At 52.7% G+C, this 24,673-nt stretch overlaps 2 protein-coding genes across 2 annotated transcripts in view; both read left to right on the forward strand.

Annotated features, from left to right (window-relative positions):
- Positions 1 to 3,386, forward strand: part of EXOSC10 (exosome component 10) — a 29,303-nt gene extending 25,917 nt beyond the window's left edge. Inside the window, exons 22-25 of the mRNA XM_023191938.2 lie at positions 556 to 727; positions 1,604 to 1,665; positions 2,227 to 2,303; positions 3,258 to 3,386. Of these exons, the coding sequence (XP_023047706.1) occupies positions 556 to 727; positions 1,604 to 1,665; positions 2,227 to 2,303; positions 3,258 to 3,288 (342 nt within the window). The 3' untranslated portion in view covers positions 3,289 to 3,386. The remainder of the gene's footprint in view (positions 1 to 555; positions 728 to 1,603; positions 1,666 to 2,226; positions 2,304 to 3,257) is intronic.
- A 7,640-nt stretch (positions 3,387 to 11,026) lies between these two features.
- On the forward strand, positions 11,027 to 16,398 carry SRM (spermidine synthase). The gene is made up of 8 exons (XM_023191984.2): positions 11,027 to 11,318; positions 11,748 to 11,868; positions 12,200 to 12,292; positions 14,199 to 14,352; positions 14,885 to 14,968; positions 15,057 to 15,202; positions 15,903 to 16,025; positions 16,102 to 16,398. The coding sequence occupies exons 1-8, from the start codon at positions 11,152 to 11,154 to the stop codon at positions 16,120 to 16,122; spliced, it is 909 nt and encodes a 302-aa protein (XP_023047752.1). The 5' UTR covers positions 11,027 to 11,151; the 3' UTR covers positions 16,123 to 16,398.
- The last annotated feature ends 8,275 nt before the right edge of the window (positions 16,399 to 24,673 follow it).

The following is a 24,673-nucleotide window of genomic DNA, read 5'->3' on the forward strand; positions in this document are numbered from 1 at the left end:
AGTTCCCCTTTTTTTAAATTTCCTTTTTTAAAAAAAAAAAACCAGTGACATGGTCTTACTCTTACCCTGATGCCCAGGCTGGAGTACAGTGGTGCGATTATAGCTCATAGCAGCCTTGTACTCCTGGGCTCAAGCGATCCTCCCACCTCAGCCTCCCAAGTAGCTAGGACTACAAGCACGTACCACCATGCCCGGCTACATTTTTTTTTCAATTTTTTGTAGAGATAAGGGTCTTGCTATGTTGCCCAGGCTGGTCTCAGACTGCCTAAAGCAGTCCTCCCACCTTGGCCGCCCAAAGCACTGGAATTATAGGCATGAGCCACTGCACCTGGCCTGCTTGCCTTTCTTAAATGACCTCATGTCATTGTCCAGTGAGGAATTGGTTTCAGCTGACCCTGAGTGTTGGTCCGAAGTTCCATCCACAGCTCCTCTTCCCACCACTGACGGTTCTTCTTACCACTTAGGCAGCTGGGTCCCAGCTACTGCTGAGGCTGGCGGGGTTCCCTCTCCCACGTGCCTCCCTGTTCCTCCCCCACATCTGTTCCTGATCTACAGCTAGAAAATGCTGCAAAGAAGAGAGAGCGAGCAACAAGTGACCCAAGGACCACAGAACAGAAACAAGAGAAGAAACGACTCAAAATTTCCAAGAAGCCAAAGGACCTGGAGCTGCCAGAAAAAGAGTTTACACCTTATGACTACAGCCAGTCAGACTTCAAGGCTTTTGCTGGTGAGGAAGTACTGGGGCCCCATAGGGGGGCATCTGTGTGCGTTGAGAGGGGAGGAAGCCATAAAGAGACTGCAACACAGGGGCCAAGTGAGCCCTGCGCAAGGCATGGCGCTGGCCAGGAATTGTTGGAGTAGTCCAGAGAGGCCGTGGCAACGTGGACAGTGGCCTGCAGCCTCATTTCCACCTTCTCCACGGGAGCTCTCACTCTCTTGGTGGCCTCCATGGTGGGTTAGCAAGATCACCTGTCACTTCCTTTGTGACCAGGGCTCCATCCTTCCTCACTGTAACTTGTGCCCATAATCCCTCTCTCTCTCTCTCTCTCTCTCTGTCTCACACACACACACACACTGAGGATTTTGTTTGTTGAAAAATCTCAAAACCTATGACATGAACCCCTATGGGTGCTGGGGCTATGAGAGTCCGTCTGCTTCGAAGGGGCTACAGATGGCATTCCCGACTCCAGCAGCCTTCAGCGCAACATGCTTCTTTGGAAAAGAGAAAGCAGAGGCCATTCCACACAGTGGCCCTTTATACAGGAGTGTCGCCTCAGAGCCCGAGTTCCTGACGGCATCACCCAGCACAGAGATCAGAATGGATTTCCTTATGTGCAGGGGCCACTGCTATAGCCACCTGCCCCTAACGTCCCTGGGACTAGAGCCGAGAGAAACAGGCCTGGTCTTCAGACTGCCCACAGGAACCAGGATCACCATGTATTCATTTACGTGAGCCACAAGCCGCAGCCCCTCATCGTGACGGGGGTTGCGCTCTGACAGCCAAGGCTTGCCTGAGTATTGTGGTCCCAGCCTCGCTGTGAGCCTGTGATGCCTGGTAACTCATTGACCTGACCACAGGTCTCTCTCATCTCTTACCTTTCAGGAAACAGCAAATCCAAAGCTGCTTCTCAGTTTGATCCAAATAAACAGACCCCTTCTGGCAAGGTAAGAACTGTTCCTGGAGGATTTTAGCACACCCGTGGCACCTATTTTTGACCTCCTCCTCTGCTGAGAAGACAGGCCCATCCAGGAGTCCATTCCTTTGCATATCTTTTTCCTCACCTCATTTCTTCCCAAGCGTGGACAATACCCGTCAGCTACCCCAGCAACTCATAAAACGAGGCTGTAAAAGCTGGCGTGTGGTTTTAAAGGGTGTTATTCTGTGTTTGCTACCATGGGAACCACAGCTGCAGGCCAAAAGCACCCCCTTTGGGGCCAGCACAAGCCTGCATTCGCCCCACGTGGGTGTTGGTGCTGGTGCCAGGGAAACAGCGTGGCTGCAGGTTCCACAGGCGCGGGGACAGGGCTGCTTTGGGGCCCTCCTGTTCCTCTTGCAGCGCATCGTAGCAGCTCTGCCTTCAGAGAGACAGAAACGTCCTCTCGCAGGGAATCTAAAGTCATACCTGTGCTGCTAGAATCTTTGGCCCCCCTGAGCTCAGGTGTGTGTTTCTGTGTATCTTGTGGTCAAGGTGCCTACCCAGCTTAAACGGTTTCTTTTCTTTCCAGAAATGTATTGCAGCCAAAAAAATTAAACAATCGGTGGGAAACAAAAGTATGTCCTTTCCGACGGGAAAGTCAGACAGGTACGCGGTGGATGGCAGTGTAGCCCAGGAAGCCCAGTGAAAAAGCACCTGCCCTGCATGGTGCAGTCAGTGGGGAACCGCTGGGGAGCTAGTGCCGAGGGGTCTTCAACCAGGACGCCTCAGAGAACCTCCCACAGCCAGGTCCCTCTCGCCACTTGGAAAACAAGGGCGGGAGGTGATGTGCTCTGTGCCACACATCACAGAGCCAGGCACTGCGCCCCAGGACTCAGATGCCCCTTGTTCCTGGCTTTCCAGTTGCTGTGTTTCCTGGGGTCACCTCAGGGAAAATAGGTGTGAATAGTTACGAAATTTTCCTGGGCCAGCCTATTAGGAATGAGGAAAAAGTAAGCACGTGTGGGTTATCCTTGTTGTTGAAGAGTGGTTTGACTTGGTTTTGTTGTGGTTTGTGACAGTCTCATTCTGTCACCCAGGCTGGAGTGCAGTGGCACAATCTCGGCTTACTGCAACCTCCGCCTCCTGGGTTCAAGCAAGTCTCCCACCTCAGCCTCCCGAGTAGCTGGGATTACAGGCTCCCGCCACCACGCCCAGCTAATGTTTTTGTATTTTTAGTACAGATGGGGTTTTCCATGTTGGCCAGGCTGGTCTCAAACTCCTGGCCTCAGTTGATCCTCCCAACTCGGCCTCCCAGAGTACTTGGATTACGGGTGTGAGCCACTGCACCTGGCGAAATGTTTTTGTTAAAAACATAAAATCCTAATAATCAAGCTGACCCTGAGGTCAGGGGACTTGCCCGGGGCCAGGAAGAACAGGTCTGCCTCCTCGAGATGCTTCTCAGCTCAGCCAGCTCTGGTGGGCCGCCAAGTTCTCGGGGCCCCTGAACAAACCATTCTCCCTCTGTTCTGCATGATTAAGGTTTGCACCATTTTGTAAACCATCTGAGAACATCCAGCCAACCCAGAAGAAATAACTGTTGTTTTTATACTGTCTCTGCAGAGGCTTCAGGTACAACTGGCCACAGAGATAGTCCTGGAAGCCACGCAGCACCTGTGGACCAGAAGCACCAAATACCAGTGCTGCTTTTGTACAGATGTATTTTTAAACCATTAAAAAATATTCTTCCTGGAAGAAAGCTGATTCCTGACTTTTATTTTGTTACCGCCACAGCTCTGGGCAGGTTGCCATCCTGTTCAGGCAACCATCTTCAGCTGTCTGTGGGCAGGTGAGTGTGCTCCAGGGGTTATGGTGACTTCCAGAAAAATCCAGAGCTGGCTGGGCGCGGTGGCTCACGCCTGTAATCCCAGCACTTTGGGAGGCCGAGGCGGGCGGATCACGAGGTCAGGAGATCGAGACCATCCTGGCCAACACGGTGAAACCCCCTTTCTACTAAAAATACAAAAAATTAGCTGGGCGTGGTGGCGGGCGCCTGTAGTCCCAGCTACTCGGGAGGCTGAGGCAGGAGAATGGCATGAACCCAGGAGGCGGAGCTTGCAAGTGAGCCAAGATCATGCCACTGCACTCCAGCCTGGGCGACAAAGCGAGACTCCGCCTCAAAAAAAAAAAAAAAAAAGAAAAAGCAAAATCTGGAGCCACTCCCAAGGAGGAATATGAAACAAATTGCTGGGACTCAGAAATGGCAGCACCTGCAAAGCACAAGCTGTGATGCTCATCGCTCCGCTTTGAGAGGGTTCTCTGGGCAGTTTCACTTCCTTCCCGAGCCTTCAAATAACATGAATGGAGCCACCTAGTTAAAAAATGCCATCGGGAAAGGAAGTGGTAAGGTGCCCTAGAGCTAGCCACGGCTCCTGAGGACCTGTTCTCTACTATGTTCTTTGCTTTTTTTTTTTTAAATCAACTTTTTTTTTTTTTTCCCTAATTATAGAAGTAATAACATGTTCATTGCAGGAAATGTGGGAAATATAGTAAAATACAAGGTCGGACGTGGTGGCTCACACCTGTAATCCCAGCACTGTGGGAGGCTGAGGCAGGCGGATCACCTGAGGTGAGGAGTTCATGACCAGCCTGGCCAACATGGTGAAACCCCATCTCTACTGAAAATACAGAAATCAGCCAGGTGTGGTGAGCACCTGTAATCTCAGCTACTCAGGAGGCTGAGGCAGAAGAATCGCTTGAATCTAGGAGGCGGAGGTTGCAGTGAGCTGAGATCACACCACTGCATTCCAGCCTGGGCAGTAGAACAATACTCTCTCAAAAACTAAAGAAAAATACAAAGAGAAAATTTTAAGCATCTGTAGTCCTACCACACAAAGATGCTCTTTTTTTTTTTTTTTTTTTTCTTCTTTTTTTGAGACAGGATCTCACTCTATTGCCTAGTCTGGAGTGCAGTGGTGTGATCTTGGCTCACTGCAGCCTTGACCTCCCAGGCACAAGTGATCCTGCCGCCTCAGCCTCCCACATAGCTAAGACTACAGGCACATGCTACCACACCTGGGTAATTTTTCTTATGTTTTATAGAGACGGGGTCTTGCTGTGTTGCCCAGGCTGGTCTTGAACTCTTGGCCTCAAGCGGTCCTCCCATCTTGTCCTCCCAGTGTTGGGATTTCAGGCATGAGCCACCACGCCGAACTGAGATAATCTTTAACATTTTGCTGTATTTCCTTGTAAGCTTTTGCTATTTGTATATAGATATATTTGTTTAATATATCTTGGGTTTAGGTTTCTATCATTTTTCACCTTGAAAGTTTATATTGTGACACTTTTCTCAATCCAAAATTTAGTTTCGCCAACCCCCACTGTTAAACATTTAGGTTTTCATTTTTGGTACTATTCTTAATAATGCAGCACTGAACTTTTCTATAAATTTGTGACCCAATTTCTGATAATTTCTTTAGAATTTCATTTTATTTTAATCCTGAGATGGGCTAGTAAGCACAGAATGCCATTACTTTGGTTTTTACAAATACTTAACGTAGGAACGTTTTCTCTTTGAAATTCATCCCACAAAGTATTGAGACCGCCAACTGTAAATGATACCCTTTGGGGTGTACCAAACTAAATCACACATCACTGCCGTCAGAGAGCTCCCATTCAAGCAGGACAGCAGAGAACAGCCCTGTCCTAAGATAGGCTGGAGATTGTATTAGCTAGGACTAGATTGGTTGAAAATGACAGAAAAGCCAAACTTTTAACAAGAGAGATGATTTGAGTGACTTTTAACAAGAGAGATGAGTTTCCTCCTCTTCTGTAAATATAGTTGGTCCAGAGCTAGTGTGATGCTCATGATCATCAGACACAGACTCCTATTGTTTTACCACCCTCAGCTCAAATGCAAGGCTGCCGCCTCATGATGCAGGGTGGCTGCCCTTGCTCCAGCCATTACTTTCTCATTCCCGTCTGCTGGAAGGAGGAAAGAAGAGCACCCAATCTCTGAATAGGACACTGCCCATTTCAACTTCCCGTTGGTCAGAACTTAGTCACATGACCACAGCAAGGGATATTAGGAAATGTCATTATTTCAGTCATCCATGTGTCCAGCTAAAAGCCCAGGGTTCTATTATAGAATTTGGGAAGAACAGACATCGAAGGACAAAGAACAGTCACTGCCCAAAAATGGCAGTCTCTGCTATAAAAAATGGACAGGTGGAATTTTTTTTTTTTTTTTCCTGAGACGGAGTTTTGCTCTTGTTGCCCAGGCTGGAGTGCAATGGCATGGCACAATCTTGGCTCACTGCAACCTCCGCCTCCTGGATTCAAGCAGTTGTCCTGCCTCAGCCTCCCAAGGAGCTGGGATTACAGGCGCCCGCCATCACCCCTGGCTAATTTTGTATTTTTAAGTAGAGACGAGGTTTCACCATGTTGGTCAGGCTGATCTCGAACTCCTGACCTCAGGTGATCCACTCACCTCAGCCTCCCAAAGTGCTGGCATTACAGGCGTGAGCCACTGCACCGCGCCTCACAGGTGGAAATTTTTTTTTTTTTTTTTTTTTTTGAGACAGAGTCTCACTCTTGTCACCCAGGCTGGAGCATAGTGGCGCGATCTTGGCTCACTGCAACCTCTGCCTCTTGGGTTCAAGCAATTCTGCCTCAGCCTCCTAAGTAGCTGGGATTACAGGCGCCTGCCACCACACCCAGCTAATTAGTAGAGATGGGGTTTTACCATATTGGCCAGACTGGTCTTGAACTCCTGACCTCAAGTGATCCGCCCGCCTCAGCCTTCCAAAGTGCTGGGATTGCAAGGCGTGAGCCACCGCACCTGGCCAAAATGAGAAATTATTTTCTACTGAGGATGGCCTGAGAGGCCTTGTGAAAGGGGCGTTGGGACTGGACCCTGAGGAGCAAGGCACTTCCAGAGAGCTCTATGGCAGCGCTGCTCAAAGCGGAGGTTTCTGACAGCCCAGATGGGGGCTTGTCAGAAAGAATCCAGTGCCACCCAGAGCCTGGAGGCTGCCGGGGCTGCTGTGCTCACCCGGCTCTCCTGCTGATTCTTCTGCCTGCTGAAGTTTGAGAACCACTGTTAGCTGAAGCCACAGGCCTGAGCCTGGCTGAGCGGGTGCAGTGGTCTTACCACTGGTTAGAGGTGAATGAAAACAGTCTCCCAGAGAGTTGAACTAATGTTGCACCCTTTCTTTGGAAGTTTTCCATATTGGTTTTGTCTTTGTAAAAATGTTTTTCTGTTTGTTTGTTTGTTTTTTGAGGCAGTCTCCCTCTCCAGTTGTTCAGGCTGGAGTGCAATGGCACGAACTTGGCTCACTGCAACCTCCACCTCCTGGGTTCAAGAAATTCTCCTGCCTCAGCCTCCCGAGTAGCTGGGATTATAGGCGCCCACCACCACGCCTGGCTAATTTTTGTATTTTTAGTAGAGACGGGGTTTCACCATGTTAGCCAGGCTGGTCCTGAACTCCTGACTTCAGATAATCCACCCACCAGGCCACCAAGGCCTGAGCCATGGCGCCCAGCCTTCTGTTTGTTTTTTAAAAGACAGGAACCTTAGACAGGAGTTTAAGATCTTTTCAAATGGTCAATCTTGCCAAATAAAAAGTTCGCAACCCAGTGTCAGTCCCTAGATGCTGTTTGCGCAGGTTTACTGATCCATCAACCCCAAAATCCAGAACTCTTGAGCCATGGGGTGGAGATGATGGTCTTCGGGCGTTCGAAGAACAGCTGGAGCTCAATGTCAGGTCACTTGGGGAGCACCTGGGACAGGACGAAGGAGGATGGGGAGCACATAAAGGGGTGTGTGTGGGTCAGAAACTGTACAGTGACTGAGTAGTGGAGGCCATGGCTGGGCCTGTGCTCCAAGAAGAAGGGAAAGGGATCTGGCAGGGCTGGCGGGGTTGGAGGTAGAGAGAATTTATGAGCAGGAAGGCTGTGTGCTCAAGGAGGTATGCTGCTGTTTGTGGTGCCTTAGGCAGCTTGCCATAAGCATTTTCAACCAAGCCACACCACATAATGGCCAAAATTGTTCCCACTCAACCACAGCTGTCTGCCTGGCTGAATGGAAGGCTAGAAAAATGACTCAAGTGCTAACTGCCTAACAAGCCTCTTGTGACAGACACATAACCACGTGGCAGCCCCATTTAAACCATTTCCTTGAACAGCAGCCATTGGCCCACCTTTCTCTCCTCTACCCTTTCTCCCCTTTTACCTTTTATAACGACACTTCTTAGGAGCTTGGGTGGGAGAGTTAACCCACTAGACACTTAAGCTTTATAACTGGATTTTTGAGGTACATTGGTCTGAATTTAGGGAGAAACATTTCATGCTAAAGCCTGATTTTCTCAATCCTGGTTTTTTTGTTTTTGTTTTTTGTTTTGATTTTTGGTGTTGGTTTTTTTGTTTTTGTTGTTGTTGTTGTTGTTGACAGGGTCTTGCTCTGTCACCCAGGCTGGAGTGCACTGGTGCGACTGTGGCTCACTGAAACCTCCACCTCCCGGGTTCAAGCAATTCTCCTGCCTCAGCCTCCCGAGTGGCTGGGATTACAGGTGCGTGCCACCATGGCAGCTAATTTTTGTATTTTTAGTAGAGATGGAACTTCACATTGGCCAGGCTGGTCTTGAACTCCTGACCTCAGGCGATCCGCCCCCTTCGGCCTCCTGAACTGCTGGGATTACAAGCGTGAGCCACCACACATGGCCAATCCTGGTTTTTTTCTGTAGTCATCTGGCCTGACTTTAACGTCAATTGTGATTGTAACTGGGCTGTGCAGTAATGGCTACTTCTGGCAAAATCAGTTTTTCTGACCTGAAGTCAGTTTTCTGACCTGAAGTCAAGTGGCATTTTTGGATTCACAGTGCTGCACATTTGGGGGCTTTTTTGTCTGTAATTTATTCAGGGTTTTTGTCTTCTCTGAACTTGGAAGGTTTGTGCAATGTCTGTGCACTCTGGCCCAGAGGTATCAAGTTCTGTTCCTGCTTGAGGCTGAGGCCTCAGTTTCACTCCCTGTACATGAAGACAAAGGATGTCAATGTGTGAGCCTTTTTCATGTGAGGACCCACATGCCGGAGCAGCTTTGTCCAGCTTGTAGAAGGGATGGGATGGACTTGGCGTTCCCCTTTCCCCTATGCAGCCCTGGAACGCCAGGGCCACGTCTATGGTCAGTCCTTCACCACCTAAAAGCAAGCTGATCCACAAGGCACCTAGCTGCATGCAGGCCTGCCATCTACGGCCACCATCCTCAGCTTCCGAGCTTATGATCTGGCTCAGGGAACATAGACAAGTACACAGGCAGTTACAACCCAGAGGCAGAAATGTCTTCGAGGAAGTACAGGTAATGTCAGCGAACACCTTGACCCAAGTACAGGGTTGAACCCAGTCAAGCCTGTAGCACTGGACACACACACACTGACTCTTACCCACTATGTGGACCTTTCACAAATAATCTTTGTTCCTGGAACAAGTCCATGGAGGCTGTTGCCTAGCAATGTTTTTTATTTTTTAGAGACAGGGTCTTGCTATGTTGCCCAGGCTGGTCTCGAACTCCTGGGCTCAAGTGGTCCTCCTGCCTCGGCCTCCCAAAATCCTAGTATTAACAAGCCTGATCCCCTGTGCCCAGCTGCCTAGCAATTCCTTTTTTTTTTTTTTTTTTTTTTTGAGACGGAGTTTTGCTTTGTCGCCAGGCTGGAGTGCAGTGGCGCAATCTCAGTTCACTGCAACCTGCACCTCCCGGGTTCAAGGGACTCTCCTGCATCAGGCTCCCAAATAGCTGGGATTACAAGGCGTCCGCCACCACCCTGGCTAATTTTTTGTATCTTTAGTAGAGTCGAGGTTTCACCATGTTGGCCAGGCTAGTCTTGAACTCCTGACCTCAGGTGATCCACCCGCCTTGGCCTCCCAAAGTGCTGGGATTACAGGCGTGAGCCACCGCGCCCAGCCTATGCCTAGCAATAATTTTTTTTCTTTTTTTTTTTTTTTGAGACGGAGTCTCGCTCTGTCGCCAGGCTAGGCTGGAGTGCAGTGGCGCAATATTGGCTCACTGCAACCTCCACCTCCCGGGTTCAAGCGATGCTCCTGCCTCAGCCTCCCGAGTAGCTGGGACTACAGGCGCGCACTACCACGCCCAGCTAACTTTTGTATTTTTAGTAGAGACGGGGTTTCACCATGTTAGCCAAGATCCTCTTGATCTCTTGACCTCGTGATCCGCCCGCCTCGGCCTCCCAAAGTGCTGGGATTACCGGGGTGAACCATCGCGCCCAGGCACCTAGCAATTCTTTAGCGGTCTTGGTTTACCTCCCCTTTAGAAGGGGCTTAAAGGCAAGCAAGGCACATTGTTGCCTAGGCTTGAGGCTTGCTCTCACCGGTAAACAACACTGTTATTCAGCTCTGGGGACGACACAGGAAGCGTTCCCCACCTCCAGGCGGAGGCTGCAAAACGTGTCAAAACCATCCCTGACATAATGTCAAGAGTAGCTTATACCAGTTTCATCTTCCTTGGCATTCGAACTGCGTGTAGAACAATTAGCATTTAATATTTGGTAATTAGCATGCTTAATGTGATTCTGAGAAGTTCTTTGACATTCTCATAAAAACAGAAAGCACATTCCCACCCACCCTTCAAGGAGCAAGACCCAGTTTGTCAAGAAAAATTGCGTGTCAGTCTTTTCTGGTGCTGAATATGTATGTTCTGGGCCTCTTCCTGGACACTTGGTAAATTTAGAAACTCGTTTAGAAAAGCACTTCTCTCGTATTCAACAGCCATAGGCTCATGGCTCAGAGGAACTAAGGGGAAATGGCTAAATCCAGCTTGTTAATTCGCGGGCTGTGATGATTCTTTCCAAGTAAATAAAAACCCTCAATTCGCCCCGACGAGCCACATAATCTGCTCAAATCCAACAAGGAACCAGATTTTGGACGCAGCGAGGGATACGTTCTACTCGCTCCGTGCAACAACGTAATTACCCACTGTAGCTGCCCGCTCCCGTGTCTCCAGCCCAAAGGCTGACTCCCGAGACCGCACGTCCCAGCGCTCTCGCACTCCGCACCAAGCCCGAGTCCCGCAGTCCCTAGCGGCCCTCGGTGCTTCCCAACCCCGAGAAGGCAGCAGGGGCCGGTGGTGCACCGCCCCGGCTGGTTAGGGCGGAGGAAGGACCCAGACCCCTTCCGCCGGCCCAGCCCGCCCCGGAACCCTGCCCGACAGCCCAGCCCCGGCCGGGCCCCACGTGGCCCCTGGAGCGGGCCGCACTACCTTGCTGCCGCCGACGGACGGCGCCCCCCAGCCACTCCGCGCCGCTCTGCGTGCCGGTGGCCAATGAGCGTCCGGCGAGGCCGCGTTGCCATTGGAGAGTGCGGGCTCCGCCCCCGCCGGCAGGCCCCGCCCCGCGCCCGGGTTAGGTTGCGGCGCGGGCGGCGGGCGGAGCTGGTCCCGTTGTGCTGCGGCTCCGCGCGGCCTGCAGTCCCGGGCCCGCGCCCCGCGCCGCCCGCCCGCCTGCCCGCCATGGAGCCCGGCCCCGATGGCCCAGCTGCATCCGGCCCCGCCGCCATCCGCGAGGGCTGGTTCCGCGAGACCTGCAGTCTGTGGCCCGGCCAGGCCCTGTCGCTGCAGGTGGAGCAGCTGCTCCACCACCGGCGCTCGCGCTACCAGGACATCCTAGTCTTCCGCAGGTACCGCCGCTGCCCGCGGGCGCCGGCACCCTCGGCTCAGCCCAGGCCGCCTGCTGCCCGCCTCACGGCCCCCTCCACGCCGGGACCCAAGCCGGCCGGACCCCGTCCTGCCCTGGCTCCCTCGCCACCCCTCACCCCGCCTCGCTGGGCTAGGACTGGGGCTGCGGGCTGGCCTCTTGGGCGGGGGAGCCGGAGTCTGCGCCCAGCTCCACGTGTCAGCCTCGGGATACGTCAGAGCCCGAGTAGACCCCGGGTCCCACCCCAGCCTCCACCCGGCGGCCCGCCCGCTGTTCCTCGCCACGTGTCACCATCGCTCCCCACCCCGGGACCCCTAGGCGGGGTGGGGAGACCCTCCTTACCCAGGGCGGCTTGGGGTGTGTTTTCCCCACCCCAGAGAACCCAGGTCCCTGACTGTCACTCCGCCCGCAGTAAGACCTATGGCAACGTGCTGGTGTTGGACGGTGTCATCCAGTGCACGGAGAGGGACGAGTTCTCCTACCAGGAGATGATCGCCAACCTGCCTCTCTGCAGCCACCCCAACCCGCGAAAGGTACCCCAGTGTCCCCTGGAACAGTGCCGGACGAGGGGCGGCCCCAGGTGTGCCCCGGACTCTTCCCAGATGCTGCCTGCACGGTTGTCAGAGAAAGTGCTAGCAAGGCCAGGGAGTCCCGCAGAGGGGTGGGGGCCGACACTGACGCGGCCCCGGAAGCGTAGGGCAGCCCTGGAAGGAACTTCCAGGAAAGGGGACACCAGCACGAAAGATTTTCCGAGGGTAGAAAATGATGAGGCCCGTGGATCCGAGGGACCAGGGGGTCTGCTTCTGGGGCCTGGGGGCCCCCAGTTCTGCCAGGGCACCTGCATTTACTGCCCCCTCCTCCCAGGTGCTGATCATCGGGGGCGGAGATGGAGGTGTCCTGCGTGAGGTGGTGAAGCACCCCTCCGTGGAGTCTGTGGTCCAGTGTGAGATAGACGAGGTGAGTGCCAGCATAGAGCCAATTGGGTGGGGTTTGAGTCCTGGTTCTCCCGCTGGCCAGCTGTGCCCTTGAAATGGGTGCACACCCCTGAGCAAGGCAGGTAGGGCCTGTTTCCCCATCTGGAAAACGCCTGGTCAGGGAGGGTTCAGTAGGAAAACCAGATGGCAGAGGGCCTGGCAGGTGGTGAGGGCACGTGCGTGGCGAGTTCTTAGTAAGACTAAGCAGAGTTTTTTTTTTTTTTTTTTTTTTTCTCTGAGACAGAGTTTCGCTCTTGTCCAGGCTGGATTGCAGTGGCACGATCTCGGCTCACTACAACCTCCACCTCCCAGGCTTAAGTAATTCTTCCACCTTAGCCTCCCAAATAGCTGGGATTACAGACATGCGCTACCATGCCCAGCTAATTTTATAATTTTAGTAGAGACGGGGTTTCTCCATGTTGGTCAGGCTGGTCTTGGACCTCGTGACCTCAGGTGATCCGCCAGCCTTGGCCTCCCAAAGTAGTGGGATTACAGGCGTGAGCCATCCCGCCCAGTCGACTAAGCTGATTTTTAAGCTGATTTTTAATCTCATCCCCCGGCAGGGCCCAGAGACAGCTCAACTATTAGTATATTACCCCTTAAGCTCAGTAGCTGCTCACTAAAATCATGCTACATGCCAGGTGTTGCCCAGGTACAGGGACAGTGGTAGACAGATCAGTCCCTGCCCCCTAGGAGCTGATGTCCTAGTTAAAGGAGACATCAAATGGCCAGACACGGTGGCTCACACCTCCCAGCACTTTGGGAGGCTGAGGTGGGCGGATCACAAAGTCAGGAGTTTGAGACCAGCCTGGCCAACATGATGAAACCCCCGTCTCTACTAAAAATACAAAAAAAAAAATGGCGGGACTTGGTGGCATGCACCTGTCATTCCAACTACTTGGGAGGCTGAGGCAGGAGGTTGCAGTGAGCTGAGATCATGCCACTGCACTCCAGCCTGGGCAGCAAAGCAAGACTCTGTCTCAAAAAAATAAATATTGGCCGGGCGTGGTGGCTCACGCCTGTAATCCCAGCACTTTGGGAGGCTGAGGTGGGTGGATCACCAGGGCAGGAGATCCGAGACCATCCTGGCTAACACGGTGAAACCCCGTCTCTACTAAAAATACAAAAAATTAGCCAGGCATGGTGGTGGACGCCTGTAATCCGTGCTACTCGGGAGGCCAAGGCAGGAGAATGGCGTGAACCCGGGAGGCGGAGCTTGCAGTGAGCCGAGATCGCGCCACTGCACTCCAGCCTGGGTGACACAGCGAGACTCCATCTCAAAAAAGAAAAAAAAATAGATAAATAAATAAAATAGGAAGGGACAAGAAAGCCACTCAAACAGGGTGATTTAGTCTGGAAGGAGGGGGTAGGGATGGGAGAGAGGAGCTCAAGCCACAGGCAAGAGCCGGCTCTCAAGGACAAACAGAGGTACCAGAGTTCTTCTCGCTTTACACATAATAAATAGGTTCCCAAAAGGGGCCGGCTGTGGAGGCTCACAACTGTAATCCTAGCGCTTTTCGGAGGCCAAGGTGGGAGGATCCCTCAAGCCTAGGAGTTCGAGGCAACATAGGGAGACTCCATCTCTACCAAAAATTTAAAAAGTAGCCGAGTATGATGGAACACATTCGAAGTCCCAGCTACTCAGGAGGCTGAGGTGGGAGGATCACCTGAGCCCTGGAGGCCGAAGGTGCAGTGAGCCATGATCTATGCCACTGTACTCCAGCCTAGGCCACAGAGTGAGACCCTGTCTCAAAAAAAAAAAAGAAAAAGAAGGCAGGGGTTGGCCAAGGCCACTTGCCTGTGAGGCACTTGGAGAGTCCCACGTGGCTGTGTCTGGCTCCAGGTCCCCCAGCCCCTTGGCCCAGTCTGGTCCCTCCCATCCCCTCCAGGATGTCATCCAAGTCTCCAAGAAGTTCCTGCCAGGCATGGCCATTGGCTACTCTAGCTCGAAGCTGACCCTACATGTGGGTGACGGTTTTGAGTTCATGAAACAGAATCAGGATGCCTTCGATGTGATCATCACTGACTCCTCAGACCCTATGGGTAAGCAGCGGATGGGCCCCAGGGTTTTCTGGCAGCTGCGGGTCTGGAGGTCAGCCTCCCCCAGGCCTTCAGAGTAGAGGATAAAGCAGCCTCCCGCCGCCTGAACTAGAGCTGTACTTTTCCCTTCTCAGTTGTTACCTGCCCTCTGAAACATGGCACAGGACAGTAGGCAGGACGCAGGCCACTGCCCTGAGTTCACAAGCTGGGCCCCAAGGAGAGTGGGGATCTGGCACTGGGACACTGAGGCCCGCGTGTCCTCTTCAGCCTCCCCTCTGCTCTGGACTGGTCAGCATTGGAGTGGGGGCAAGTTCTAGTCTTGGACCAACACCTGGGGTAGAGGTTCCTCTGCTGTGGTGCCAATGAGACTTCCCCAAGAATGGGACTCAGGTGTGGAGCCTGTCACCCACAGACCTGGGCTCAGATCCTGGCTCTGGCCACCTGACAGCTGTGTGGGTCTGTGTAGCGGGATAACAGTGGCCCTGGAGGTCTCAGCCAGACTGTGTTCAGTGTGTCTCCCTCCATCCTTCCCCAGGCCCCGCCGAAAGTCTCTTCAAGGAGTCCTATTACCAGCTTATGAAGACGGCCCTCAAGGAAGATGGGGTCCTCTGCTGCCAGGGTGAGCCACAGGCCTGGAGCAGTGGGGCGGGGCAGGCGGGGCGGAGCAGGGCAGGCCTTGCCAGATGCTGATGTGTTGGGGCCCCCAGGCGAGTGCCAGTGGCTGCACCTGGACCTCATCAAGGAGATGCGGCAGTTCTGCCAGTCCCTGTTCCCCGTGGTGGCCTACGCCTACTGCACCATCCCCACCTACCCCAGCGGCCAGATCGGCTTCATGCTGTGCAGCAAGAACCCGGTGAGATGGGGGTGCCCAGTGGTGGGGGTCAGGGGGAAGGTGGGCATAAATAGCCCTCCCCCTGCCGGGCGCGGTGACTCACGCCTGTAATCCCAGCACTTTGGGAGGCCGAGGCAGGTGGATCAGGAGGTCAGGAGACGGAGACCGTCCTGGCTAACACGGTGAAACCCCATCTCTACTAAAAATACAAAAAAATTCGCTGGACACGGCGGCGTTTGTCTGTTGTCCCAGCTGCTGGGGAGGCTGAGGCAGGACAATGGCGTGAACCTGGGAGGCGGAGCTTGCAGTGAGCCGAGATCACACCATTGCAGTCCAGCCTGGGTAACAGAGAAAGGCTCCGTCTCAAAAAAAAAAAAAAAGACCCCTCCCCAGGCCGGGCGCATTGTCTCATGCCTGGAATCCCAGCACTTTGGGAGACCGAGGCGGGCAGATTACTTGAGGTCAGGAGTTCAAGACCAGCCTGACCAACATGGAGAAACCCCATCTCTACTCAAAATACAAAAAAAAAAAAAAAAAATTAGCTGGGTGTGGTGGCATGTACCTGAGGCTGAGGCAGGAGAATCACTTGAACCCGGGAGGCAGATGTTGCAGTGAGCCGAGATGACGCCACTGCACTCCAGCGTGGGCAACAGAGCGAGACTCTGTCTCAAGAAAAAAAAAGCAAAGTGCCCCCCCTGATGTGCCCCGTCCCGGTCCCCAGAGCACCAACTTCCAGGAGCCGGTGCAGCCGCTGACGCAGCAGCAGGTGGCACAGATGCAGCTGAAGTACTACAACTCCGATGTGCACCGCGCCGCTTTCGTGCTGCCCGAGTTTGCCCGCAAGGTGGGTGGCCTGCGGGGCTAGGTGGGGGGACAAAGGGACCCAGAGCACCCTCCTGACTGGCCTCGTGTCCCTCCAGGCCCTGAATGATGTGAGCTGAGCCCAGGCACCACCGCGGATGCCACCCGGGACCTCGGACCTTGGAGCCTGCAGGGTGCCTCGGCCCCTCCAGCCCTGGGCCAGACCTCCTCCCGGCTCTCGCCCACCAACCAAGTGTTACAAGCCCCAGAATGCTGCCCGGCCTGCCCTGCTAGGCGGACTGTCTGTGTGTCTGTCTCTCTGGCGTTCCACCTCCAAGCCTATACCAGCTGTGTACAGCGCCATCTCTCTGCCTTCTGTTGCCCCTCACTCACCAAACACGTGTATTTATAGCAAAGATTGGAGTTCTGTGTCTCCTGACCTTGGCTGAGCCCAGGCAGGGCCACATTCATTGGGTGCCTCTGGGGTGGGGGTCTGCAGGGGCCTTGCTGTCTGATCCCCAAAGGTCTGCTGCAGGCCTGGGGCTGCAGGTGGGCCCTCGTGGATAGCCTGGGGCACAGAGGGTCACCGCAGTCATCATGTGGAGCCAGAACTGTCCTGGGAAGCTGACGTGGCCGTCCCTTTACCAAACCCTTCACAAGACCACTGGTGACAGCCCCCCAAGGCAGTGGGGTGAGTGAGGTCAGGGTGGGGCTGCCCGGGAGCCGCCTCAGAATTGAGGCCACTCTCAGGTGTAAGGTCCCATCCAGGTATTCCAGGGCAAATACAGTAAGGGGTGGCAGGGCTAGTTTTTTGGGCCTTTTTAAGCACATCAGGAGCTTAACACTGGCCCAGTGACTGTGCCCTGACCCCACTCGAGCTATTCAGGCTTGGGTTCAAATTCCCACCATGCCCCACCTCCCGTGTGGACAAATTGAGAAAGCATGTGGGCGCCCGCACCAGGGACTGCGAGGACAGGGGCTGTCCCCTCTCCAAGGTGCTGAACTCCCGCCTTCCAGGACGCAACGGTGGTGGGAGGACAGAAAAAGAACGCTCCTTGCATGTGCATGGGCCTGAGTTGCCAACCCCTTTCCCCACCCTGGCAGGGGCTGGGTCACAGGATGAATCAGGGTGGGAGGCCCCACTCCCAGCTGAGGCAGCCACCTCGGAGCCCTGACTCGCCCGGGAATGTTTTCCGGGACATCAGAATAAGGGGGATTCAGTTTCGCCATAAACTCTGGCCTCAGGCCAGTCACAGCCCTCCAGGCTCCACCCGCCCGCCACTCCCCAGCCCTGTGAGCTCACCAGACTGAGCACCTTCAGACCTTTGGCCCATCAGCAGATCTGACCTCAGGCTAACTATTCCAGGCCACCCTGACCTTTCAAATCAGTCTGGGGGGAAGGCCTGAGAGGAGCAGCTGGCAGTCAGGTGGGTTGGCAGGGGCTACTTCTGGAGCCTAACAGGCTACGCTGCAGCTCGGTGGACCAGGCACTCTCATCTAATCTTCACAACCACCTGCCTGCAAGGTACTGTTCCTGCTGCACAGAGAGGCAAGGCGATGTGCCTGAGGACACACAGCCAATCAGCAGCTACCGTCTGAGGCCACTCCACCCTGCTCACCCCAGGGCCTTCTGCATCTCAGGCCAGGCACTCTGGATGTCCCAGCATGGATGATCTCTCTGACATCTACTCCCTGGCCAAGATCTAGGCAGGAATGCTGCCCCCTTAGAGGGACGATCCCATGACCCCCTGGGTGTGAGGGCCTTTCCCCAAGGGCTCTGGAATCAGACCTCGGTCCAGATCTCAACTCTACTTCCCTTAGCTCTGTGACCTGCAGCCATGCAGACCCTCTGCCTGTTACCCCGATGTCAGAGGGGGAGCACACCGTCCATTAGGAAGCTTTGGTGAGAAGCACGTGCGACACAGCATTCAACCAGTGTCAGCGCTCTGCACTGGCCCATCAGGACCACCTATCAGGGCGAGGAGAGAGGAGGGAGGGTGGACCAGGTTGCGGAAACAGCCGGGGCCATCTGGGAAGCAGCAGCAGGAAGATGAAATTGCTGGCAGCGTGGATCCCCTGCCTCCCCAGCCTATAGTCAAGTCTATACACACACCTGCCTGCCTTGAAGGGGCATGTGCCAGGGATGGGGGCAAGCCTGAGCCCCACGACCGGGTGGGTGCGATGCAGCCCAGGATAATTACTGAAACAAGCAGCCTTGATGAGGACACAACCTGGGTCCCCCAATGTCCCAGAAATCTTTGGGCCACAAACGGGCCCAGTGTGGCATGGGGAATAACATCAATCCTATCTAGACTTTTCAAAATTTGATTTATTAAAATGAGCCAGGCCCCTGGCTTAAGGAGTCATGGGTCCCTGTGGCTTGTCAGAAGAAAAATCACAGTCCTCCTCCCGCGGCCTCTTTATCTCTTGGAGCTAATTATTTTGGTGTTTATCTTCTGTAGTAGAAAAAGAAACTGATTTGGTGTTTGTCCCCACTTCCTGCCACGGAGCCCCTAACACCTTTGGAAATTCCTGATCGGTAGGAGTGTCTTGTCATTCATTATATGCTCCGTCAGAGAACTCCCGAGTTTATGCTAACGCAGTGATTTAGGGTAGAACCCCCGGGGAGCTTCAGGGTGGGGCTGGCAAGACCTAAAGAGTGGAGGGTTGGGACTTTCACCCCACCCAGTGACCGCCAGGAAAGGATCAGGAGAAGTCTGGAGATGAAGCTCTACAAATTCATGAACAATGAGCACAGCCCGGGTTTGGTGGCTCACGCCTGTAATCCCAGCACTTTGGGAGGCCGAGGTGCACAGATCACTTGAGGCCAGGTGTGTTGGGAAGCCAACGTCTCAAAACCTCGTCTCTACTAAAAATACAAATATTAGCCGGGCGTGGTGGCGCGCGTTGATATCGCCAGCTACTCAGGAGACTGAGGCTGGGGAATCACTTAAATCCAGGAAGCAAATTATGACTGAGACAGTGAAGGAGACCTGTCTTAACCAACTCCATCTTGCTTCTAACCGCCAAGCTGTCCTTGTTCATTCTTGGGTGTAGGCTGAACTAACTTTGGGAGAAACTTAGTTTATAGTTTAAACAAAGACGGTCACAGCCCTTTCTCAAAGCAGATGTTCTTGCCTGGGGACTAGATTGTCTTTGTAGGATTAACATTAGCCACACGATTAGAAATTACGGTTTAGAGTCATGCAGCTGGAGGCTACAAGATTCCAACCCTCCCTAAACTGCTCCTAAAATCAGTCCTTGAGATATTTTGCAGACCCTGCACTTCATGGCCCCACCCAGATGGATAAACTGGCTCATCTGATCCTGTGACCCCGACCCAGAAACGGAGTCAGTGCAAGACAGCTGTGGCTCTCTGTGATTTCATCCCTGACCAACAGCACTCCTGGCTCACCGGCTTCCCCCACTCACCAAGTTATCCTTAAAAACTCTGCTCCCCAAATGCTCGGGGAGACTGATTTGAGTAGCAGTAAAATTCTGGTCTCCTGCACAGCCAGTTCTGTGTGAATTACTCTTTCTCTATTGCGATTCCCCGGTCTCGATGAATCAGCTCTGTCTAGGCAGCCGACAAGGTGAACCCCTTGGACGATTACAGTTACAGTGAGCCGAGATCGCACCACTGCACTCCAGCCTGGGTGACAGAGCAAGACTCTGTCTTAAAAATAATAATAATAATAATAATAATAATGAAAAAACAGTTAAAGAAAATAAAAGGAAAAAGCAAAAGAAAATAAAAGAATAACTGGACGGAAATAGAGTTATAATTTAGCATTGATCAGGCTGCACTCTGGCCCACCTCCATGTAACTGAAAGTCAGGTAGCACCGTGCCTGACCAGGCTTTTCTTTAAGAATTGCTTGAGTTAGTCAGGGCACGGTGGCTTGCGACTGTAATCACAACACTTTGGGAGGCTGAGGCGGGCAGATCACCTGAGGTCAAGAGTTCAAGACCAGCCTGGCCAATATGGTGAAACCTGATCTCTGCTAAAAATACAAACATTAGCCGGGTGTGGTGGCGGGCGCCTGTAATCCCAGCTACTCAGGAGGCTGAGGCGAGAGAATTGCTTGAACCCAGGAGGTAGAGTAGCTGGGATTACAGGCACATGCCTCCACGTCCAGCTAATTTCTGTATTTTTAGTAGAGTCGAGATTTCACCATATTAGCCATACTGGTCTCAAACTCCTGACCTCAAGTGATCCACCCGACTCAGCCTCCCAAAGTGCTAGGATTAAGGCTGGGCACAGTGTTGAGAGTTTGAGACCAGCCTGACCAACATGGAGAAACCCCGTCTCTACTATAAATACAAAATTAGCCAGGTGTGGTGGTACATGCCTGTAATCCCAGCTACTAGGGAGGCTTAGGCAGGAGAATTACTTGAACCCGGGAGGCAGAGGTTGCCGTGAGCTGAGATCACACCACTGCACTCCAGCCTGGGCAACAAGAGCAAAACTCCGTCTCAAAAAAAAACAAAAAACAAACAAACAAAAGCCAAAATGCTGGGATTACAGGTGTGAGCCACTGCATCTGGCCTTATGATAACATGTTATCTCCTAGACAACTTCTTGTTTTCCCTGGAGGTTCTTTTTTTGTTTGTTTCTCGTTACTTAGTTTTCAATAAATTTATCACTAATTTAGCCCCAAAATGTTCACTAATTCTCTAAATGCTCCTCGGAGTCAACAGGTACTCTGTCATTGTCCCCTTTCTGGAGAAGCTGTCCAGAGCCTTCTCACCGCCCCCAATGGAGTTCTTTAGTGAATGGCGTCTCTTGGACCTTACGTCTTCCTATTGAAACCACTCTTGCAAAATTATGACATAACTGACCCCATCCTGTTCCTGACCTCCAAGCTGACCCTGCTCATTCCTGGGCGTAGGCCCAGTTGACCGGGGGAGGAATTTAGAGTTCAACTTGAAACAAGAATAATAATAGTTCCTCCCTAAAACTACTCTCTTCCCTGTTCCGGGGCTGAACCACCACCTTGGTAAGATTAATGAGCAGTCACAAGACAGGTGTAGTTTCTTTCTTCCTTTTTCTTTTCTTTTTTTAAGACAGAGTCGTGGCTGGGCACAGTGGCTCACACCTGCAATCCCAATACTTTAGGAGGCTGAGGCTGGCGGATCACAAGGTCAGCAGTTCAAGACCAGCCTGGTCAACATGGTGAAACCCCGTCTCTACTAAAAGTACAAAAATTAGCTGGGCATGTTGACACATGCCTGTAATCCCAGCTACCCGGGAGGCTGAGGCAGGAGAATCGCTTGAACCCAGGAGGTGGACGCTGCAATGAGCTGAGATCGTACCACTGCACTCTAGCCTGGGACAGAGCGAGACTCTATTTTTTTTTTTTTTTTTTTGAGACGGAGGCTCACTCTGTCCCAGGCTGGAGTGCAGTGGCGCAATCTCGGCTCATTGCAGCCTCCCAGGTTCAAGCGAGTCTCCTGCTTCAGCCTTCCAGGTAGCTGGGATTACAGGCATGCACCACGACGCCCGGCTAATTTTTGTATTTTTAGTAGAGATGAGGTTGAACTGCAAAATAATTCTTTTTTCTGATCTTTTGAATGCGATTTGCTGCTTGATTTTTCTCTTTCTCTTTGTTTGTAGAACATAATTCTTCTCTCCAGTGTTTTTAAATATATGTAAAGGTGTGTTAATATTTTTATCTCCTTTTCTGGGCACTTGGGGCACACTTTCGATCAGTATCACATTCTTCAGTTCTGGGAAATTTTCTTGCATTATTATCATTACTATGTATGTATTTTTTGAGACACAATCTTACTCTGTCACCCAGGCTGGAGTTCAATGGCATGAACATGGCTCTCTGCAACCTTGAGACCTCCTGGGTTCAAGCGATCCTCCCACCTCAGCCTGCCGAGTAGCTGGGACTACAGGTGCATGCCACCGTGCCTGGCTAATTTAAAAAAAAATTTTTTTTTTTTTTTGAGAGGGAGTCTCGCTCTGTCGCCCAGGCTGGAGTGCAGTGGCCAGATATCAGCTCACTGCAAACTCCGCCTCCCGGGTTTAGGCCATTCTCCTGCCTCAGCCTCCCGAGTAGCTGGGACTACAGGCGTCCGCCACCTCGCCCGGCTAGTTTTTTGTATTTTTTTAGTAGGGACGGAGTTTCACCGTGTTGGCCAGGATGGTCTCGATCTCCTGACCTCGTGATCCGCCCGTCTCGGCCTCCCAAAGTGCTGGGATTACAGGCTTGAGCCACCGCGCCCGGCCAAAAAATTTTTTTTTAGAGACAAGGTCTTGCTATGTTGCCCAGGCTGGTCTTGAACTCCTGGTCTCAGGCAACCCACCTGCCTCAGCCTCCTAGCCTCCTGGGATTACAGGCAGGAGTCACTACACCCAGCCAGAGTCCCAGTCTCTAAAAGAAAATAGACTAGACATGGTGGCTTATGCCTCTAATCCCAGCACTTTGGGAGGCTGAGGCAGACGGATCACCTGAGGTTGGGAGTTCGAGACCAGCCTGACCAACATGGAAAAACCCTATCTCTACTAAAAATACAAAATTAGCTGGGCATGGTGGCACATGCCTGTAATCCCAGCTACTCGGGAGGCTGAGGCAGGAGAATTGCTTGAACCTGGGAGGCGGAGGTTTGGTGGCTCACACCTGTAATCCCAACACTTTGTGAGGCTGAGGCGGGTGGATCGCTTTGGCTCAGGAGTTTGAGACCAGCCTGGCAATACAGGGAGACCCCCACCCCCCGCCATCGCTACAAAAAACAAAAACAACAAAGGGGATTAAAAAAAGGAAAGACATGAATCCATGAGGATAGAGTGTGGAAGAGGAAGTAGCAGCCTCAAAGTTCTGGAAGCTGGAAGAACACATACACAGGTGTGAAATAACTGGAAAGCAACTTATTTATTTATTTTTTTTGAGATGGAGTCTCACTCTGTCATCCAGGCCGGAGCGCAGTGGTGTGATCTCGGATCACGGCAACCCCTGCCTCCCGGGCTCATGCAGTTCTCCTGCCTCAGCCTCCCAAGTAACTGGGATTATAAGTGCGCACTGCCACACCCAGATGATTTTTATATTTTTAGTAGAGACGGGATTTTACCATGTTGGTCAGGCTGGTCTCAAACTCCCAAACTCGGGATCCACCCGGGTACCTTGGCCCCCCACAGTGCTGAGATTACTGGCATGAGCCACCAAGCCTGGCCAAAAGCAACTTCTAAGCCTGCAGTGGAATCGGGAATTGGTGGCACCAGGTCCTTCCAGCAGGGTTTAAGAAATTAGCCAGCCTGAGGTTGGGCACAGTGGCTCACACCTGTAATCCCAGCACTTTGGGAGGCCGAGGCGGGCAGATCACTGAGGGCAGAAGTTCGAGACCAGCCTGACCAACATGGAGAAACCCCCATCTCTACTAAAAATACAAAATTAGCCAGGCATGGTGGTGCTTGCCTGTAATCCCAGCTACTTGGGAGGCTGAGGCAGGAGAATCGCTTGAACCCCGGGGACAGAGGTTGCCATGAGCCAAGATGGCACCATTGCGCTCCAGTCTGGGCGACAGAGCAAAACTCTGTCTCCAAAAAAAAAAAAGAAAGAAAGAAATTGGCCAACCTGAGCAACAGCAAAACTTCCCATTTCAACAGCAAGACCTCTCTACAAAAAAGAAAAACATGAAAGTTGGGTGTGGTGGCTCACGCCTGTAATCCTAGCAATTTGGGAGGCCAAGGTGGGCAGATCACTTGAGATCAGGAGTTCAAGGTCAGCCTGGCCAACATGGTGAAACCTGTCTGCACTAAAAATACAAAACTTAGGCCAGGCACAGTGGCTCACGCCTGTGGTCCCAGCACTTTGGGAGGCCGAGGCAGGTGAATCACAAGGTCAGGAGATAGAGACCATCCTGGCTAACATGGTGAAACCCCGTCTCTATTAAAAATGCAACAAATTAGCTGGGCATGGTGGCAGGCACTTGTAGTCCCAGCAACTGGGGAGGCTGAGGCAGGAGAATGGCATGAACCCGGGAGGTGGAGCTTGCAGTGAGCCGAGATTGTGCCACTATACTCCAGCCTGGGCAACAGAGCAAGACTCCATCTAAATAATAATAATAATAATAATACAAAACTTAGCCAGGCGTAGTGGTGCACGCCTGTAGTCCCAGCCACTCAGGAGGCTGAGGCAGGAGAATCACTTGAACCCAGGAGGCGGAGGTTGCAGTGAGCCAAAATTGTGCCACTGCACTCCAGCCTGGGTGACAGAATGAGACTCTGTCTCATAAAAAATAAAATAAGATTTAAAAATTAGCCGGACATGGTGACGTGTGCCTGTGGTCCCAACTACCTGGGAGGCTGATGGCAGGAGGATTGCTAGAGCCAAGGAGGTCGAAGCTGCTGTGAGCTGTGAGATCACACCACTGCACTCCCGCCTGGGTGACACAGTGGGACCCTGTCTCTAAGAAAAGAAAACACCGGCCGGGCGCGGTGGCTCAAGCCTGTAATCCCAGCACTTTAAGAGGCCGAGACGGGCGGATCACGAGGTCAGGAGATCGAGACCATCCTGGCTAACACGGTGAAACCCTGTCTCTACTAAAAATACAAAAACTAGCTGGGCGAGGTGGCGGGCGCCTGTAGTCTCAGCTGCTCGGGAGGCTGAGGCAGGAGAATGGCGTAAACCCGGGAGGCAGAGCTTGCAGTGAGCTGAGATCTGGCCACGGCACTCCAGTCCGGGCG

This window comes from Piliocolobus tephrosceles, chromosome 1 (genome assembly GCF_002776525.5).
Source record: "Piliocolobus tephrosceles isolate RC106 chromosome 1, ASM277652v3, whole genome shotgun sequence".
In the NCBI taxonomy this organism is placed as follows: Eukaryota; Metazoa; Chordata; class Mammalia; order Primates; family Cercopithecidae; genus Piliocolobus; species Piliocolobus tephrosceles.